We start from the raw sequence: 19,418 nt of genomic DNA, 5'->3' as shown, positions 1-19,418 counted from the left end.
CCTGCCTGCCTCGGTCGTGGGACCAACCACAGCCTCCCAGGAACCAGAGTGACCTTGAAAAGCGTTGCTGCGCCCAAATCAGCACCCTGCATCCGTCCGTTCCCAGCCGAGGGCGACCTTCACGGTCCTGCCTGGTTGTCTGGCGTCTTCCAGCTCTGCCCACTCTCCCTCCCAACGGGGACTGTCCCAGTGGTGTGGCCTTCACGCACAAGCCCCCGTGCTTCTCCTGTGCCATGACTCTCACTGCCCTCCCACTGGGGTCGGTGTTCCCCGCCCTTGGATCTGGGCTGCCCCGTGACGTCGTGTTGAAATCCCCGGAGCGGCGTGGCGGGCCCGGCCGTCGGTGCTGTGCTGTGAGCGTGTCACACGAGCGCCTTCCCCTGGCCTTCTCCCTGCTGGTGGCTGTGTGGTTGTCCCACGTCCTGGGTTCGGCTGGTTGCTTCCTTGCAAGGTCATTCGGCCATTCCTCCCTCCTCCCCATTTCCTGGAACCTGGCCTGTTCACCTGAGTCGTGTTTTCCGGACAAGCAGACATTGGAGCTGTGTGGGGCAGGGCTGCGTGCGGGCCCCGGAGATGGGCGCCTGGGCTGTGGGCCCGCCGGCTGTCCGTCGGACCCTGGCTGTCCCGGGCTTACCACCCCCCGTGCACCCGGGGTTTTTAGTGTCCGCTCACCGCCGCCGCCTAGGTCCGCTCTTCCAGCAGGGGCCGACGAACAGTGACCTGACAGTGGTGTAAGCCTTTTCTCGCGTGTTCATTGGGATTATTCCGTATGGAGTAACTTCCTCCTCACTGGGCTATGCGGTTACCTAAAATGCAGTTCCTACCAGAAAGGCGGGATAAACGTTTATTTCTTTGTATTTTTTTTCCCATTGTCCAGTGAGTTTTGTTTCTCTGCCTGCTCTTCTTTCTTTCTTTTTAAAGCGTTGTTATTGATTTGTGGGTTTCATATCTGCATTTGTTCCCTTGTGACTGTGACACTCGTGGCTCTCGTCGCTCTGTATATTGCTTCAGTGTGGACGTAGCCGCGCTAGTCTTGACGGTTTCGACTCTTGTGTAACACGTTCCCGCCTCACCTCTCGGGCTTTCCCAGACTTCCTGGAATCCACCGAAGTGTTCGGAGGCCCCAGTCTGGGCATTAGGCTGATTGCAATGGAGTGTCCTCACTTTTTCATAGTTCAGTGGAGAGAGTTAAGGGGGAAAGAAGGGGAAATTGTGAGTTCACAGAAATCGTTCTAAATCAAATGCAGGATTACAGGGTTTTAACTTAGAATTTTAAAGTTTTGGACTTGTTTCTCTTTTGTCTTGTTAGCATTATTACTTACATGTTTTACCGTAAATGTCCGTATAATGGGTTTGGAACATTATTGGTGCCAACGAATAACTACTGCAGGTTAGGACGTTTCCCTGCTGTCTGTGTCCCTGAGAACACCCAGCCACGTTCCCGTGTTTTAAGGTTAGTTGCCACATCCTGTGCAGTTATTTCACCAACTTTGTGTATACTTAGATTTTTTTTAATTTCAGGGATTAAAAAAAATTCTTATTTTTGATAATGTAAAGATTTATATGATTCTAAAGTAGAATCTATTGCAGTCTATTCGGAAAAGTCTCAGCTCCTCCTTCTTTCAGACCAGTTCCCTCCCTTCCCAAGTAAGTAGCTTTAACTCTTTATAACTTTCCATTATTTGTTTGAAAATATAAATGTGTGTGTAAATGACGTCCTTAACTTGGTAGACATTCCCTTTTTGTTCCTGTTGCCTTTGATTCTTGGGAAGGTTATGTTTTTGGCTTTATACTAGTACCTGTCTGCGTCATGTGCAGAAACCCCTCTTTTCTCTTCTGTTTTGTCTGCTGATGGGCTCTCTTGGGGGTATCCCAGGAGCATCCCAGGGGCTGGAAGCCGCTCTGTCCCCCCCGTCCCCCGCCATCGTCTGCTTCGCCTGCGCCTGGTTACTCCCTCCTGGTGGCTTCGTCTCCTCCCTCGTCCACGTTCCTGGTGCTTCGTTCTTTATCTCGGGTGCATTGTACACTGGTGTCCCCGTGAAGCGCGTCCGTCCGTCACGATTCTAGAGCGGATATATCCGCCGCTTGTCACCGTAGCTTGCGACAGCTTCTCCACCGCCTTCGCGGTTGGCCGGGGCCGACGCTCCGTCGGGTTCTCCGCGCTGGGCTGGCCACACGCTCCCTGTGCTCCTGTCTTTCTCTCCGTGGCCTTGCAGCGCAGTGTAACTGAGCTGCGTAAAACCCTTCGTCTACGTAGCGTTTCACTTTGCTGTCCTAGCAGGTTCCGCTGCTCCCGCGTGGCTGTTGAGGAGTCCGGCCTCTCTCTGCTGCTCTTTTCGTCACGAGCGCATGGGGCCTTTCGCTCTGGACGCCCGCAGACTTCACCTCTAACACCTCACCGTTTTCCTGAAGCCTGTCTGCTCACGGCTCAGGCTCGACTTCTCGGGACCGCAGGGCGCCCGGTCACCGTGCGGAGCCGGGCCCTGTTGTGTTTCAGGAGGTGTTTCCAGAGTGTGCGTGTGTGCGCGAGGGAGCGGCGGCCGCGCCGGGACGTCGGGGAGCGTTGGTGCTCTCTTGCCCGCGCGGTCTGTCGGGTCCTCGCTAATCTTCTTTCTGTCCGCCCGTCTCCTTCTTTTCTCGCCTGGTCTCTGTTCTCTACGCTCCTCGCTGGCCTGTCTCTTGGCTCCTGGGCTCCTTCCGCTTCTCCCTTGGGAAAAACATTCTAGTTTATTCCTGAGCGTCAGTGGCCACCTTTTTACTCTTCCTGTTTTCTTGCCGTGTCACTTTGAGATGTTCTAATTCTATTTTAAATTATGTTCTTCTAAAATGTTGATTATTTTCTCAAATTTTAGTTCAGTGTCACATATTAATTAGGTTATAATTTGCATTGGGTTCATAGTTTTCTGGCACATTTTTATTCTCCCTTACAGTGTTATTTATTTTATTTTCACCTCTTTTTGGTAACATTTTTATGGGATTTGATCATGATTCCTTGCCTCTTGTTTTTAAATAGGGGTTTTTCTGGACCATTAGGGGAGAGGTTCCTGAAAAGGAATTGGGAATGGGCCAGAATAACTTCCCTAGCCTTAGGGGCCCAAGGCTTTCTCCTTTGCTGTTACCGTGAAGTAGCGTTTAAGTGGCCCCTGCACAGGCCTTCCTGTTGGTGAGCGTCACTGCCGCTCCAGGAGGACTTCCGTCTGTCGTCCGGAGAGGGACAGCGCCCCCACTCGCTCCCCCCGACCCCCACGGCTGTGCCCCGTACCCTGAGCCATCATCCCTGCGGTGCTCAGCAGTACACCCGGAGGCTGCCCTCCTCCCCTGCCCCGCTCCCTTCTCTGAAGCCTCCTGTGTTCCAGTAGCTTCACTCGGTCTGTTCTCTCTCCGGATGCTTCTCTCTCCAGTCTCTCCCAAAGTGAACACTGTTGTACGTTATTAAGGTTCCTGCGGACGTAGAGCCCTTCGGCATGGTTTAAGTTCCTACAGGCTCCCAAATGGTTCCTTGTCCTGCTTCCTTCCTGCTTCCTGCTTCCCTCCCTCCCTCCTTTCTTTCTCCGTTTTCCCTTTTTTTTTTTTTTTTTTTTTTTCCTCACTTTCCCAGAACAGGGGGACTTGGGTTCAGCACAAACTTCCCGGGGCTTCTCCGTCTGCTGTCAGAATATTCACTAGTTTCCCACTTAGTGTGAGGCCCTGTTTCTTGGTGGGGATGTCAGTACTTGTGGGGGTTTCTGAGTTTGGTGGCTCAAAGGGCTGTTCCCCACTTGCCGTTTCCTCCAAGCGCGTGCATTTGGCGACTCACTGGGACCTGCCACCGTGGGTCGCCCCCACCTGCCCCTGTTCTTCGGGTTTGAGGGATCCCTTGAGCTGTACTGAAGAGGTCGCAGGGGCTTTTTCTTCGTTAATCTTGTCACTGCATCTGGGGGGGACTTTTAAGGAATTTTGAAAATTAAAAGGAAAGAAAAAGCTACCCTTTTCCTTGACCAGCACAGTGAATTTTTTTTTATATTTAAGTCCCAGGAGATTCCTAATTACGGAAGTAAGTAACAAGTCACCACTATTGTCCTATACGGTTGGTATCTGTTTCCTTTTACTCATAGTTTTACATTTTATTGTCCTGTGTTTCCTCCTGCAAATCCGGTGTTCTTTCTGCGGCCATTTTCTTCTGCCCGAACATCACCCACCGTAACCTCCTGTGGAGTGGGTGCGCTGGGGCAGGGGATCCCCAGGTTCTGACTGTCGGAAATACCTTCATTGGCCTTCGTCCGCCAGGCGCGGCCACACGCAGGAGCCGGCGACTCCCAGCGCCCGCAGCTCGACTTCTGTTCCGGCGCCCGCGGTTTGCTGAGGACGAAGCCTTCCGTCTCCCCACTGCCCCTTTGAAAACAGTCTCATTTACTTCTCTGTCTGCTTCTAAGATCTCGTCTTTGTCTTGGTTTCCTGGAGATTCTGTTATGATGTATCTAGCGTGGGCTCCTCCGCCAGTCTTGCTGCAGTGGGTCGGGGGCCTGAGTCCGCGGATTCCAGGTCATTCTCCAGCTCTGTCCCCGCACAGGAGCCTCTGCGCCAGCCCCTCCCTTCTCCTCGGAGCCCGAGCGAATGTAGGTCAGCGGCCCGCACGGCGAGTGTGTGTGTCTCATCTCGCCTTTCCCATGTGGTTCGTTGTGTGGGACGTCGTGGACCATCTCCTACGGCTCAGCCCTCGGCTCATATAATCTCTCCAGCCCTGCACAGCCCTGTTCAATGTGAAACTGGCTTTTGTAGCTTTGTGCTTATCAGAATTTCTCTGTGCCTTCTTTCAGCTCCGCTGTCTCGTTATTTTTACTTTTATTCCGAAAGAACCACAGATGCAGAGGAGGCAGTGAGAACAGTGCAGAGTCTCCTGTGACATTTACGCAGCTTCTTCCGGTGGGGACATCTTATGTGACTTTAGTACAGCACGAAAACCCGGAAGATCCTGTGGTGCAGCGCTGCCGATCAGACTTCAAACTCCATTCCGGTTTTATCCGTTTTTCCCTGTAATTGTGTGTGTGTGTGTGTGTGTGTGTGTGTCTGTGTGGTAGGAGGACGAGGGGTGCGGCAGTGAGCTCTAACAGTGCCACTGCTGGTAGCAGGTGGTGAGAGTCGCCACCGGGACAGGCCGTAGCCGCCGCGGGACCAGTGGAACCGGTCGTGCGGTAGCAAGAGAGGAAGCCCTGGTCGTGGTGGCAGCGGCAGCAGCGGTGGTCATGGCAGCAGCAAGAGCAGAGGCCGTCGCCCCGCGGCCGCGGCGCTGTCGTGGTGGCAGTGACAGCGGTCAGAGCCGTCGGGCTCGGGGTCTGCGCGGTTCGCTGCCCCGCGTGGATGTGCACAACCACCGCCGCGGCTAAGCCGCGGGACCGCTGCTCCCGTCACTGCAGGGAACTGCCGTGCGAGGCCTGGAGTCCTCCCTCCACGCACTCCCGCCCCCCCCCTGCGAGCCGGTAGCTCCCCTCGGTCTTAGAACTGCGTCATCTCAGAAGTGCACTGGGAATGGAGCCGCACGGTCGGCGGCCTTCGTCCTGCGCTCCGTCCCGTGGCCGCCGTCTGTGCCGCGCTGTGGGCTGAGCCGGTCCGCGCCCCTGCCCGCCCAGCGGCCCTGTGCTTCCGCCCGTCTTTGCCTCTCGTAACGGAGCTCCCCCGGCCCAGGCTTCCGTGTCCGCAGGCTTTTATTTCTCCGGCGTAAGTGATCAAAAGTTCGTGGCTGGGTTCTCGAGCAAGGAAATGTTGAATTTTACATTAAGCGGTTTTCCCAGAGTGGCCGTGCCGTTCACGTTTGCCCCGCGACGTGCGGGAGCTGTGAGGTCTGCCCGTCCTTGCTGGGACTCGGGGTCACCGCCGGTTTCCAGAGCTGTTCGCTGGTCCGTCTCTGCGGTCTGGGTTGCATCCCCGATGGCTAATCATATTGAACAGTGTCTTCACGGGCTTCTTTCCCTTTCATATGTTTTCTTTGGGGAAATGTCTGTTCATGACTTTTTCTCATTTTCTTTTCTTTTCTTTTTAATAAGTATTTGTCAGAGAGAGGGAGCGCGCACAGGCTGGGGAGTGGCAGGCAGAGGGAGAAGCAGGCGCCCCGCTGAACAAGGAGCCTGACACAGGGCTTGATCCCAGGACCCTGAGATCATGACCTGAGCCAAAGGCACACGCTTAGCCGACCAACCCACTTAGGTGCCCCTTTTTTCTCAATTTTAATTTTTTTTTTTTTAGATCTCATCACCTCTTTTCCCCGTCCCCCCACTTACCTCGCCTCTGGTGACCATCAGTTTGTTCTCTCTAGTGAAGAGTCTGTTTCTTGCTTTGTCTCTCTATTTTTTTCCCTTTGCTTATTTTGTTCCTTAAATTCCAGATATGAGTGAGATCATATGGTGTTTGTCGTTTTCAGACTGACTTATTTCACGCAGCATAATACTCTCCCGCTCCGTCCGTGTCATTGTAAACGGCGAGATGTCATTCTGTTTGTGGCTGAGCGATATCCCGATGCGCAGGTACCGCATCGTCTCTATCCGTTCTTCAGCTGATGGGCATTTGGGCTGTTTCCGTATCTTGGCTATTGTGAATAATGCTGCAGTAAACATCCGATGCATGTCCCCCTCAGATCAGAATTTTTATATCTTAGGGTAAATACCCAGTAGTGCGGTGGCTGGGTCGTAGGGCAGCTCTTTTCTCAACTTTCTGAGGACCTGCACGCCGTTTTCCAGAGTGGGTGCCGCAGCCCGCGTTCCCACCAGTGCTAGAGCTCCCCTTTCTCCACATCCTCGCCAGCATCTGTTGTTTCTCTCATTGTTGACTGGAGCCGTTCTGACCTGTGTGGGGTGGGATCTCATTGTGGTTTGATTTGCATTTCCCTGATGCCCAGTGACGGGGCGCATCTTTTCATAAGTCTGTCGGCCGTTTGTATGTCTTCTTTGGAAAAGTGTTCATGTCTTACGCCCATGTTTAATTAACTTACTTGTTTTGGGGGGTTGAGTCGTATCATTTCTTTATAGATTTTGGATTCTAACCTTTTATTGAATATGTCATTTGCGAATATCTCCTCCTGTTCTGTAGGTTGCCTTTCAGTTTTGTTGACTGCTTTTATCTTAATGAAGCCCCAATAGTTCATTTTTGCTTTTATTTCTCTTGTTTCAGGAGACAGAACTAGAAAAATGTTACAGCTGATACCAGAGAAGCTACTGCCTATGTTCTTTTCTAGGATTTTTATGGTTTCAGATCTCACATTTAGGTCTTTAATCCATTTGATTTTACTTTTTGTGTGTGGCATAAGAAAGTTGTCCAGTTCCGTTCTTCTGCATGTGGCTGTCCCGTTTTCTCAATACCATTTGTTGAAGAGACCTCCCTTTTCCCACTGAATATTCCTTCCTGCTTGGTCAAAGATTAATTGTGGGTTTTCTATTCTGTTCTGTTGATCAGTGTGTCTGGCTTTGTGCCAATACCATACAGTTTTGATTATTACAGCTTCATAATATAACTTGAAATCCAGAATTGTGTTATCTGTTGCTTTTCTTTTTTAAGATTACTTTGGTTTTTCAGGGTCTTTTGGGGTTTCATACAAATTTCAGGGTTGGTTGTTCTCATTCTGTGAAAACTGCTCTTTGTATTTTGATAGGGATTGCTTTCAAGATGGAGATTGCTCTGGACAGTACAGACATGTTAATGTTTGTCCTTCCAGTCCATGAACATGGAATGTCTTTGCCTTTCTTTGTGTCGTCTTCAGTTTCTTCCATCAGCATTTTAGTTTTCAGAGTATAGGGCTCTCACCTCTTTGGTTAGGGTTATTCCTAGGTATCTTATTTTTGATGCAGTTGTAAATGGGACCGGTTTCTTCATTTCTCTCTGCCGCTTCATTACTGATATATAGAAATGCAGTAGATTTCCGTATGTTGATTTTGTATCCTGCAGCTTTACTGAATCTGTTTGTCAGTTCTAGCAGTGTTTTGGTGGAGTCTTTCGGGTTTTCTGTATAGAGTATCATGTCATCTGCAAATAGTGGAAGTTTTTTACTTCTTCCTTACTGATTTGGATGCCTTTTGTTTCTTTTTGTTGTCTGATTGCTGTTGCTAGGACTGCAGCACTGTGTTGAGTAACAGCGGTGAGAGCGGACATCCCTGTCGTATTCCTGACCTTAGGGGAAAGGGTCTCAGTTTTTTTTGTTTTTTTTTTTTACCATCGAGCATGACATTTGCTGTGGGGTTTTCATATATGGCCTTTATTATGTTGAGGTATCCCTGCTTTGTGGAGGGCTTTTATCCTGAATGGACGTTGTACTTTGTCAAATGCTTTTTCTGTGTCATTTGAGATGACCATATGGTCCTTATCCTTTCTCGGGTTGATGCGGTGTGTCACACGGATTGATTTGTGAATATGGAGCCACGCTTGCAACACAGGAATAAATCCCACTTGAGGGCACCTGGGTGGCTCAGTTGTGAAGTGTCTGCCTCTGGCTCGGGTCATGATCTCAGCGTCCTGGGATCGAGCCCCACCTCGGGCTCCCTGCTCAGTGAGGAGTCAGCTTGTCCCTCACCCCTACCCCCACTCATGTTTGCATGCTCTCTCCCTCTCTCGCAAATAATAGCATCTTTTTAAAAATCCCGCTTGATTGCAGTGAATGACTTTTTCAGTGAACTGTTGGATTCGATTTGCTCCCATCTTGTTGGGAACTTTGCATCCATGTTCATCAGGGATATTGGCCTGTGGTTTTCTTTTTCAGTGGAGTCTTTGTCTGGTTTTGGAATCAGGGTAATTCTGGCCTCATAGAATAAATTTGGAAGTTTTCCTTCCTTTTCTGCTTTTTGGAATAGTTTGAGAAGAATAGGTATTAACTCCTTAAATGTCCGGTAGAGTTCCCCTGGGAAACCATCTGGTCCTGGACTTCTGTTTGCTGGGAGATTTTGATTATTGATTCAGTTTCTTTGCCCGTTATTGATCTGTTCAAATTTTCTATGCCTTCCTCTTTAAGTTTTGGTAGTTGGTATGTTTCTAGGAATTTATCCTTTTCTTCCAAGTTGTCACTTTGTTGGCACATAGTCTTCCATGATGTTCTGCTGTGGTTGTTGGTATTTCTGTGCTGTCTGTTGTTATTTCTCCTCTCTCATTTGTGATTTTATTTATTTGAGCCTATTCTCTTTTTCTTGGTATGTCTGACCTGAGGTTTACCAATTTTCTTGTTTTTTTCCAGAGAACTAGCTCTTGGTTTCATTGATCTGTTTTACTATATTTTTAGCTTCTATATCATTTACTTCTGCTCTAATCTTAACTATTTCCTTCCTCCTGCTGGTTTTGTTTTATTTGTTGTTCTTTTTATAACTCCTTTATGTGCAAGACTACATTGTTTGAGACTTTTCATACTTCTTGAGGTAGACCTCTATTGCCATTTTCTTTCTTTTTTTAAAGATTATTTAATTTTGTTAAAGCTTTTATTTATTTATTTGTCAGAGAGTGTACTGGCGAGAGAGAGAGAGAGAGAGAGAGAGAGCGAGCACAAGCAGGGGGAGCGGCAGGCAGGAGGAGAAGCAGGCTTCCCTGCGCAGCAGGGAGCCCAGTGTGAGACTCGATCCCAGGATCTTGGGATCATGACCTGAGCTGAAGGCAGATGCTTAAGGCAGACTGAGCCACCCAGGCATTCCATAAAGATTTATTTATTTGTTTGAGAGAGAGATTGGGAGAGAGAGAGAGCGGGGGAGGGGCAGAAGGAGAGGGAGCAAGAATGCTCAGTTAGACCTTCCGCTGAGTGCAGAGCCCGACACAAGACAATCCCAGGACCCTGACCTGAGCGGAAGTCCAGGGTTAGACGCTTAACTGACTGAGGCACCCAGGTGCCCCAGTATTGCTGTTTGCTAATTGATTTTTTAAAAAATTTTATTGTTCAGCTTTGAGTATGCTTTGTATATTTTGTATGCTAGCCTCTGTTAGAGGTGTGGTTTGCAAATATTTTCTCCCTGTTCATAGCTTGTCTTTTCATTCTCCGGGGATTTTTGCATAAAAATTAAATTAAAAATTTTTAATTTAAAGATTTTAAATTAAAAATTTAAAAATTTAAAAATTTTTAATTTTTATTAAGTCCAATCTACTGATTTTTTCCATTCACCGATTATACCTTCTGCATTAAGTCTAAGAACTCTGCTTACCCTGGATTCTGAAGATATTTCTCCTGTGCTTTTTTTCTAAAAGTTTTAGTTTCTTGTTTTATATCTAAAGTCTGTGACCCATTCTGAGTCAATGTTTGTGTAAGCTGTGAGACCTAGATCAAGTTTTATTGCCTAACCTATTGTCCCAAAACTATTTGTTGAAAAGACTACTTTTCTTCCATTGAAATTTTTTCCCACCTTGTCAAAAATCAGTTGGTCATATTTGGGTGGGTTTCTTTCTAGGTTCTCTGTTCTATTCTGTTGGTTCATACTGTCTTGAAAACTGGAGTTACAAAGTAAGACTTATGCTTTTTTCCTCCCCCCAAGATTTTCAAAGCTACTCTAGGGCCTGTTTCCATATAGATTTGAGAATAAGTTTATTTATGTCTACAAAAAAAGTTCCTGGGATTTTTTTTTTTAATTTTTATTTCCTAAGTAGGCTCCATGTGCAGTGTGGAGCCCAGTGCAGGGCTTTAACTCAAGACCCTGAGATCCAGACCTGAGCTGAGATCGAGAGTCAGATGCTTAACAGACTGAGCACCAAGGCACCCCTACATTGCTACGATTTTTATAGGAATTGCACTGAACCTTTAGATCAGTTTGAAGAGAATTGGTATTTTTACTATGTTGAGTTTTCCAATCCATGGATAGGTCTTTCCATTTATTTAGGTTTTAAAATAAAATTTATTTTATCAACATTTCACAGTTTTCAGCATACAATCTTGCATATTTAAGTGTATAAGTGTTCCGTTTTGTTTTGAGTAATTTTAAATGCTACTATGTTTTAAATTTTGGTTTATGTGTGTTCCCTGTTAGCATCTAGAAATGCAGCTAATTTTTGTGTATTATTCTTACATTCTGCTTTCTGAACTCACTTATCAGGGTTAGGAGTTTTGTTTTGTAGATTTCTTGGGATTTTCTAGGTAGAAAATCGTCATCTTCACATAGAGATAGTTTTATTTCTTCATTTTTAGTCTGTATGTCTCTTGTTTATTTTTCTTGCCTATGACAGTGGCTAGAACTTCTGGTGTCCTAAGAATGGTGACTGTGGATGGACTTGCCTTGTTCCCAGCTGTGGGATAAAGCCTTCAGCCTGGCACTGTTAGGTGTGATGTTGTCACCGTTAGCTATGACGTTAGCTGTCCGCTTCATAGATGCTGTTTATCACGTTGGGGTAGCTTTCCTGTGTCCTGAATTCACTGGTATTTTTTTTTTATCATGAATAAGTGTTGAATTTTATTAAATGCTTTTTATGCATTATTTTATATGATTGCATGGTTTTTATGCTTTGGTTTATAGAAACGGTAGATTATATAGATGGATTTTTCAATATGGAACCAGCTTTATTTACCCGGATACATCCTGCTTGGTCCTGGTGTGTACCTCTTCTATACACTGCGGGGTTAGTTTGCCAGCTGAAAAACTGTTTGGGGCTATTTGTGCCTGTGTTCCTAAGGCAAATTGCTCTGGTGTTGGCCTCACAACATGAGTTGAGGGATTCTCCGTCTCCTTCCTCTGAAAGATGTCTAGGGCTGCTGTTCATTTTGGGTATTGAAATTCTCTGGTGAAACCATCTGGGCCTGGAGATCTCTTTTTTAGAGCTTTTTATTACAAATTCACTTTCTGTAATGGCTATAGGGGTATTGAGGCTGGTGATTTCATTGATCTTTGGCTGTTGATGGTTCTTCATAGCTTCCTTTTCTCTGTGAGTTTTCAGAGACATGCTTTTAGCTTATTCCTAAACACTCGGCGAAGCCTTCTTTCGACGGCTGCTCTAAGAGGCTTGTCAGAGGCTCACACGTGTCTGTCATCTCGGCATTCGGCTTTTGTTCACTTCCTTTCCTTGTTCGTGTTGAGATTTTCCTAGTTTTTGGCCCGGTAAGTGATTTTCGTTTGTATCCTGGCAAGGCTGGTTACGGTGGTGTGGTATTCTGTGTCTGCCGTCCATCTCCTACCTCAGTGGGCGTCCGCCGGTCCCAGGCCGGGGCACCTTGTTCACAGCCAGCTGGGGTCGGGGTCCAGGTCCCTCCCTCCGTCTCCCTGATACCTGGGCTGGGGGGTGCCTTGGTGCTGCCAGGTAGGGGTGGGAGCCTAGGCTGCGATGGGGGCCGGTAGGGGTGTGTGTGCGTCTCCTGTGGCGCGGGCTGCGGGAGCGCAGGCGCTGTGAGAAGCCGTCTGGCTGCCTCGGTGTCCTGTTCCCAGTCCTTGGCCTAGAGAGAGAGCAGACTTTTGCTGACTGCTGGCTTTTCTGTGTCCTGCAGCATTTTTAGTGTGACCAGTCCCAGGGACCACTCGGGGATGTATAGGACGGAAACGAGGTGAAGCGGAGCAAAGTGGGGTCTCCCTGCTGTGTGGTTCTTCGAATCCCGAGCACCTCGCCGCCCCCGTTTTCCCTTGTTTGTTTCGGGTTTGATGCCCAGTTCGCTGTCCGGTGGGGGAACTGTCTGCTTGTCATGTCCACAACCAGAGGCTCCGGTCTTCCTTGTAGTCACGAACACGCCTGTACCTTCTTGGTTAGCTTCCTCTGTGAGTGTCATCAGAGGCTTGTGTGTTTCTAGACCTTTCTGAGGAACTAAATTTTATATGGGTATGTTTTCTCAGTTGGCGCGTGTCTTTTCTTTTGATCTGTTCTTTATTATTACCTTCTCTCTACTTTCTGTAGGCACTTTCTGTTATTTTCTAAATCCTTAAGTTGCATCTTTTACTCACGAATTTTTGGCCTCCCTTTCTTCCTAATACAGGCTCCTAAGACTGTAAGTTCTTCTGTAAATTGTGCTGTAGCCGCTTGCCACAAAGTTTGGCGTGTTGCAAGTTTATTGGTCTGGTTATTCTCTAATTGCATTGTCATTCCATCCATTTCTTACTTAGAGGCTTCTGATTATTATTATTATTATTATTATTGAGAGAGAACGTGTGTGTGAGCACACTAGCAGGGTGGAGACGGGCAGAGGGAGAGGGAGACAGAGAATCTTAAGCAGGTCCACACCGAGCACATAGCCCCATGCGGGGCTCACTACCTGAGATCATGACCTGAGCCTAAATCCAGAGTTGGACATTTAACCAACTGTGCACCCAGACGTCCCCAGAAGCTTTTTAAAAATGTTTTGTTCAGGGGGATTAGAAAGTGACCCTTTGCTAATGATTTCTAGTTTAATTCCCCGGTGGGCGGAGAGCGCAGTCTGTTGATTTCCTGTCTTCAGAATCGGTTGGCACTTGCCCCGTGACTCAGAGCACGGCCGTCTTTCGTTTGCTCTCTGGGGGCTTTAGGGCAGCGCGTACCTCCAGGTGTCAGCCGCAGAGTTTCACAAACACACGCTGCCGTGTCTGCGGTGCCGGTCGTGTGTCCCGCGTCTTTACTGCGCTCGCGCTGTACTGCATGGGCTGTCCCTGCGCAGGTGGGGGCGTCTCCCACTAGACGGACAGTTTGCTGGTCTGGCCTGGGTTCCCTCGTAAGACTGAATCCCCAGGGATGGGCCCTCCTAGGCTCTGGGTTCTTCTTCACCGCCCTTGGACAGTCCCGTTACCTCTGGGCTGGCTTACGGGTTCGCCTCCTCGGTTCTCGCCCGGCTTTTCTGCTGTACCTCTTCACCTTCAATCTGCCTGCCGCACCAGAGCCAGGTGGCTTGTGTGAAAATGTCAGGATTTATCCCCGTTGTCTGCTGTGCCTCTTTATCTCAGAGCCCCCCAGCCCTGTCGTCCACAGACCCACCTGCCCCGTTCTTGCAGAGGCGGAACAGCCTCCCGAGGCGGCTCCCGCTCTGTCCTCCACAGCCACCTCTGGGCCCTCAGCCTCCTGCCTCATCAGCCTCTCCGCACCCGGGCTTCTGGCCAGAGGAGAGCGTGGAGGAAGCCCAGCGAAGGCAGGTGGGGGGGGGCGCTGTGCCTCCCCGTGTCTGACGTTTCAAACCATCTGGGGAAGCCCCAGCCCTTTGCTGAGCTCGGCGAGCGGCACGAGCTGCGTTTGCCCCATGCACACGTGTGTGAGTGTGAGTGTGAGTGTGTGGGGTGTAGTTCGCAGCTGAATGGGCTTCTTTTGTCCGGCCTGTGCCAGAAGGGGCAGTGACGTCCCCGGGGACTCATCCTGTGAAGCTGATTTGTTGTGGCGGGCGGCTCGGCAAGACGTTGGAACCTTTGCTTCTGTTGTTGCTAAGTGCGTCGCACAGCGAGGGAAGGCCGTGGAGGTGAGGAAAGGAACCGCGGGCCTCACTTCATCTCCATCTCCCTCCCTCCTGACACCAGCTGTGTTTGCAGAGGGAACAGCAGCGTGTGGCCTCCCTAGGACTGTCCTCGTGTCTCAGGTCTGACCACGCGGTGCTTGGTGTCCCTGGCTCCGAAAGCTGCGGGGGCCGGAAGAAGCGGGTCACTGCATGGACGGCTGCTTTTGTCCCGCCGCTTGGAAGATTTCAATCTCACTGTTTCCTGCCAGTTTAGTGACACAGCAGGGCTGCATGTGATTATTAAGTAAACTAGGTCCCTTTAGACGCTTCTCAGACGATCTGAACTGCAAACGGAAGATCCTATGATCGAAGTTCATTAATCTCCGGTTTTATCCCATTGTTGTCGGAGAGGGCGGCCTCCACTGCTCCCGTGTTACGCAGCTTACTGAGCTCATAACCCGCCCGCTGGAACCCGGAGAGCCTCTCGGGGGAGGGGGCAGTTCCTATTGTCCATTTGTTTTCTCCCGTGTTGCCCTCCCGTGTTAATTTTGGCATTTCGCTGTCTTCAGAACCGCCCGTCACGGGGTCTGTACCCTGAATGAGTCACCCTTTGCAGAGGCGAAACCTCCTGTTATCCGTGGAAGAAAAGAGCCAGAGGATTTCTGGGGCCGAACGCCTGAAGGAAACTCTCATTACTGCCCCGTTTTCCTCACCTGCCTCCGGCCCCTCCCTTTGCAGCCGTTCTGGAAGACTTGCAGGAATCGGCTGCTGTGCGGGGGCCTCTCCCCTCAGAGGCTTGGGTTCAGCTTTCCTGGCTTTGCCAAATTAGTAACCACGTTTTCATCCACTTGCCCGACTGCGGTACTGTGCTGACCGCTCGTGTTGGTTGGTCTCTCTTCTCCTGACCGTCGAGTCCTTGTGAGTTTGTGCCTTTCTGTTCCGTGTGGTGTCGGCTCCCCTTCTGGAAGAGGGACGGTGGCCACACCTGCGTTCCGCGGGCTTCGTGGGAGGGTCTTTCATTACTTGGTTCTTTTAACTTTTGAGTATTGATTACCTTTGCTTGTTTGTTTAATCTTGCTTATTTCTTTATCTGAGAGAAAGCGAGAGACCGCACGAGCTGGGGGAGGGGCAGAAGGAGAGGGAAAAGGGGAAGCGGGCTCCCCGCCGAGGAAGGAGCTGACCTGAGCTGAAGGCAGGTGCTTACCGACTGAGCCACCCAGGTGCCCCTGCCTTTGTTTTTTTTAATTGAGTGAATTCATACACCACAAAGTCCACACTCTCAGAGCATACGCTTTAGCAGTTTCTAGTGGAGTCACAAAGGTGTGCAGCCGTCACCACCAGCTTCAGACTAGAGCATTCCATCCTCCGAAAGGAAGCCCCGTGCCCAGTGCTAGTCCCATCACCTGCCCCGGCCCCCTTTCCCCAGCCCCGCGAGCAGCCGTCGACTTCCTGTCTGTGATCCGCCCCGCCGGGCGTCTCTTCTACACGGGGTCGTGCTGCGTGTGGCTTCCCGCGTCTGGCCACTCTCGCTCGGCGTCCGTGTTTGCCAGCTTCGTCCGTGTTGCATTTGAAGGCCGCGGCCTTCTCGCGCGGCTGAGTGACACTCCGCTGCGTGCACAGACCACGTCGTGTCTGTCCCTTCATAAGGGACAGCACGTGGGCTGTTTCCACTCTGCGGCTGCTGTGTCGACGGCTGCCGTGAGCGTTCACGCACGAGTCTTCGTGTGAACGTACGTTTCAGCTTCACGTGCGGACCCGTAGGCGTGGAGTCACGAGGTCATTGGTGACTCCACGTTCAGCTTCGTGACAAACTGCGAGACCGTTCAGAGAGGCCACGCCATTTCGTAGTTCCGCCAGCGGCGTACCAAGGGTCCGGTTCCTCCGGATCGTGGCTGACCCTAGCAATTTTCTGGTTTTCTTCTTCCTCTTCCTCCCGCCCGCTCTCCTCCTCCTCATTATCGCCCCTGTGGTTACTGCTATTGTTATCATCGCCGTCCCAACTGGGTGCAAAGTGGCATCTCATTGTGGTTTCCGTTTGCATTTTTCTAGTGACTAATGGCGTTGAGCATCTTTTTCATGTGCTTGGGCCATTTGTCCATCTTCCTTAGAGAAATACATATTCAGATCCTTGGCACATTTAAAAAAAATCACTGTTGAGTTGCAAGAGTTCTCTCTGTGGCCTGGGTATTAATCCCTTCTCAGATACATGATTTGCAGGGTTTTCTCCTATTCTGCAGGTTGAGTTCTCTCTCCTGGTCGTGTCCTTCGAAGTACAGAAGGTCTTAACTTTGATTAAGTCTACTTTGCGTGTGCTTTGCTGTTGTTGCCTATGCTTTTTTGGTGGTGTAGCCACAAGACCCTCGTTGCCAAATCCAGCGTCAAAAAGATTTTTCTTCATGTTTTCTGTAAGCATTTGTAGTTCAGCTCATAAGTCTGGGTCTTTGGTCCATTTTGACTTAATGCTCATACGTATTGTAAGGCTCATTGTTTGCATCTGGATGTCCATTTCTCCCAGCACCATATGTTGCAAAGACGATTCCTTCCCATTGAATCTTCATGGCGTCCCTCTTTGAAATACTTCCAGTGCTTTCTGATGAATTCCCACTGACCGACCTGAAGACCGAACTCAGCAGATCTGGCCTCTCTGGTCCTCTAGTCAGTAACACATTGAACCTCTTACTGTGTGCGTGTACAACTCATCCCGGCTGAGGCATTGGGTGTCCATACGAAAGACGGGGGTTCTTACTTCACAGCACCTTTCATGGAATTTCCTCGAATTTGGTTTTCTCCAGTTAGTTTCACTTTGAATCGCAGCGTGGTACATGGATAAGACATTGTAGCTTGGAGCAAAGTCAGTCAGTGCTGTGGTTTATGGACGAAAGTGGTTACCTGACCGACTCGGAGAAAAGCAAAGACATTGGACATAGGTTTCTAATGATTTGTGGTGCTATGACCCAATCCCAAGTGTTGGGTGCTGTCGTAAATAAGCCTTTTAAGGTGTCTGTCACCGTAATTTACCGGAAGGTCATAAAGGTACACTTCCGGAATGGAATTGTAACACAGCACACAGGATAGTGAATGAAGATAGGTACTTGCGACTGGGATTAAATTTCCAGTTTGGGCAACCCAAGTGAATTTGAAAAGTAAAGAGTCAGGACACTTAGACCCAGGGGAAACCGACGGTCGCTAGAAAAACTCCCGGCAGCGCGGAAGGCAGGTCTGCCTGGACGCGTGCGCCAGGACCAGGGCGGGGTGGGTTACACGGCCTGGTACGCGTCCTGCGAGAGTGCAAGACCAGCGGCGTGTCTGGGTTCCTATGGAATTTCGTGACTGCTCTTCTGAAATCAGTGGAGGGGAAGGAGAGGAAGAGAACGGGACTGAATACTGCCATAGAGGTTGACTGTTCCATTCACCTTCTCAAAAGTTGATATGGTTCCGCCGAAGCTCTTCTCTCGGGCTCCGCACTTGTGAAGCGGAAGCTTCCTCATGCTCTGAGCCGCCTCACTCGGGACATAGACGGCGGGATGCCCAGGGCACGTTCCCTCTGGCACTTGGTCTCCATCTCCCGCACGTGCCTTACGTGAATGCTGAAGGCCTGTCTGCTCCTGTCGAATGCAGGAAACAGTTGTGTGGAAGCTCCGGCCCGAGGGACGAGGGCGTGGACGTGCTCACTCACGCACCCTGTGTTCTGTTTCACGTAGGTGAGCTCCGGACGGAGTCGCCCTGCCAGTCACCGGTCCCAGCTGTGATGCTCTAGGTCTCAGTGCGTCCGACCAGCTGCTGTCTATGGATCTGCTCTGATCCCTCGAGCCTGCTTATGGGGGAAGGTGAGAGACCGTGAAGGACCCTCTGTTTGCTTGTCTGTTTACCAGGAACGCAGGTAACAAAGTCAAAGTCAGCCTGAGGACAGGGAGCCGACGCGATATGTATTTGACCCTCTTCTGTCTATGACTTGGTAGTGACTGGGGAGCAGTGCCGGGGAGTTGAACAAGGAAAGGCGGCAAACACCGCGTGTGATCACATAGGGACAGCATGGTTACGCGTCCCGCGAGAGTGGAAAACCCGCAATGCATTGGGTCAATATGGAATTTCACGACTGTTACTCTGAACTAACTGCTCCTGACTGGCTCCGGGGCTGAGACAGAATGTTTTCCATGGCCTTTCCCTTGAATGTTGGAGGAGGATGGGAACCCTTACAACTGTTTTCCCCTAAGTATTCCTTGCTTTTATCCCTCCTGGTCCTCCCAACATTTTCTAAAGGATGCTGGGGCAGGGGGGGACACTGAGGAGCTACGTCTGTTGTCCCCCTATTGACTGGGTGCCCCGTGAATAAGCACCAACCTCACGCAGGCCTGTGCTGAGCTCCTGCTGGCCCAGCCCCACTGACAGTCCTTCCGCGGGCACAGGGCCGTGGCGCCGTGTGTGGCTGTGCCGGGAAGGAGTGCCACATACGGATGTGGGAGCGTGTGTGCACGTGGTTTCGGCTCACGTGTGACCGGCGTGTGTGTGTGCATGCGTACAGCAGCACGTGTGCCGGAGTGGGGGTGGTTTGCACGGAGTGTGTGTGTTCCGTGCCTCTGTGCGCTCCAGGACCCCGAGGTCCAGACTCTTTGCCGGCCCTTACAGGTTCTGGGCCAGCAGAACCCACTTTCCCTGGCCTCACATTGAGGCCTCGAGCACCTTCCACGGTGCACATGCCTTGGTCATCCCCAGCCCGGCTGGTACCTTATTCTCCTGTGTCTTCACGTCACACAGGCTTTGCTCAGGCCTCGAGGACACGTTTGAGGGTGCTTTGCTCACGTGGAGACACGGCGCTGGCCGTTGAGGACGTTTAAGCCGTATATTTACTAATCCAGACTTGTGAGGTAGCGTGCCCCCGCGTGGCCGGCAGAGAAACACTGAGCATCACAGGACTGCCTTCCCAGAGGTTCCCCTTATTCTCAGGAGCAGCTGCTCTTCTGCCCCCCGGGGTCTCTGTCTGGGCTTGTTCCTTTGTGAACTGCAGCTCAGCGTTTTTCTTTTTTTTTTTTTTTGATGTTCTTTCCCTTAGGAAGTTTTTATTTTTATTTTTTTTCCCAATTTATTTATTTTCAGAAAAACATTATTCATTATTTTTTCACCACAC

The 19,418-nt window shown here is 50.1% G+C and overlaps 1 protein-coding gene across 11 annotated transcripts in view; it reads left to right on the top strand.

The window, feature by feature from the left end:
- Positions 1 to 19,418, top strand: part of PCBP3 (poly(rC) binding protein 3) — a 247,388-nt gene that overhangs the window by 165,801 nt on the left and 62,169 nt on the right. For all 11 annotated transcript variants that reach the window (XM_044250772.1, XM_044250769.1, XM_044250780.1 and 8 more), the window contains one exon: positions 17,995 to 18,120. In XM_044250772.1, coding sequence (XP_044106707.1) covers positions 18,111 to 18,120 — 10 coding nt within the window. In that variant the 5' untranslated portion in view covers positions 17,995 to 18,110. The remainder of the gene's footprint in view (positions 1 to 17,994; positions 18,121 to 19,418) is intronic.

Source organism: Neovison vison, chromosome 6, assembly GCF_020171115.1.
Source record: "Neovison vison isolate M4711 chromosome 6, ASM_NN_V1, whole genome shotgun sequence".
Lineage (NCBI taxonomy): Eukaryota > Metazoa > Chordata > Mammalia > Carnivora > Mustelidae > Neogale > Neogale vison.
Note: the sequence above shows the minus strand (reverse complement) of the source record. Positions and strands in the feature narration are given on the sequence as shown.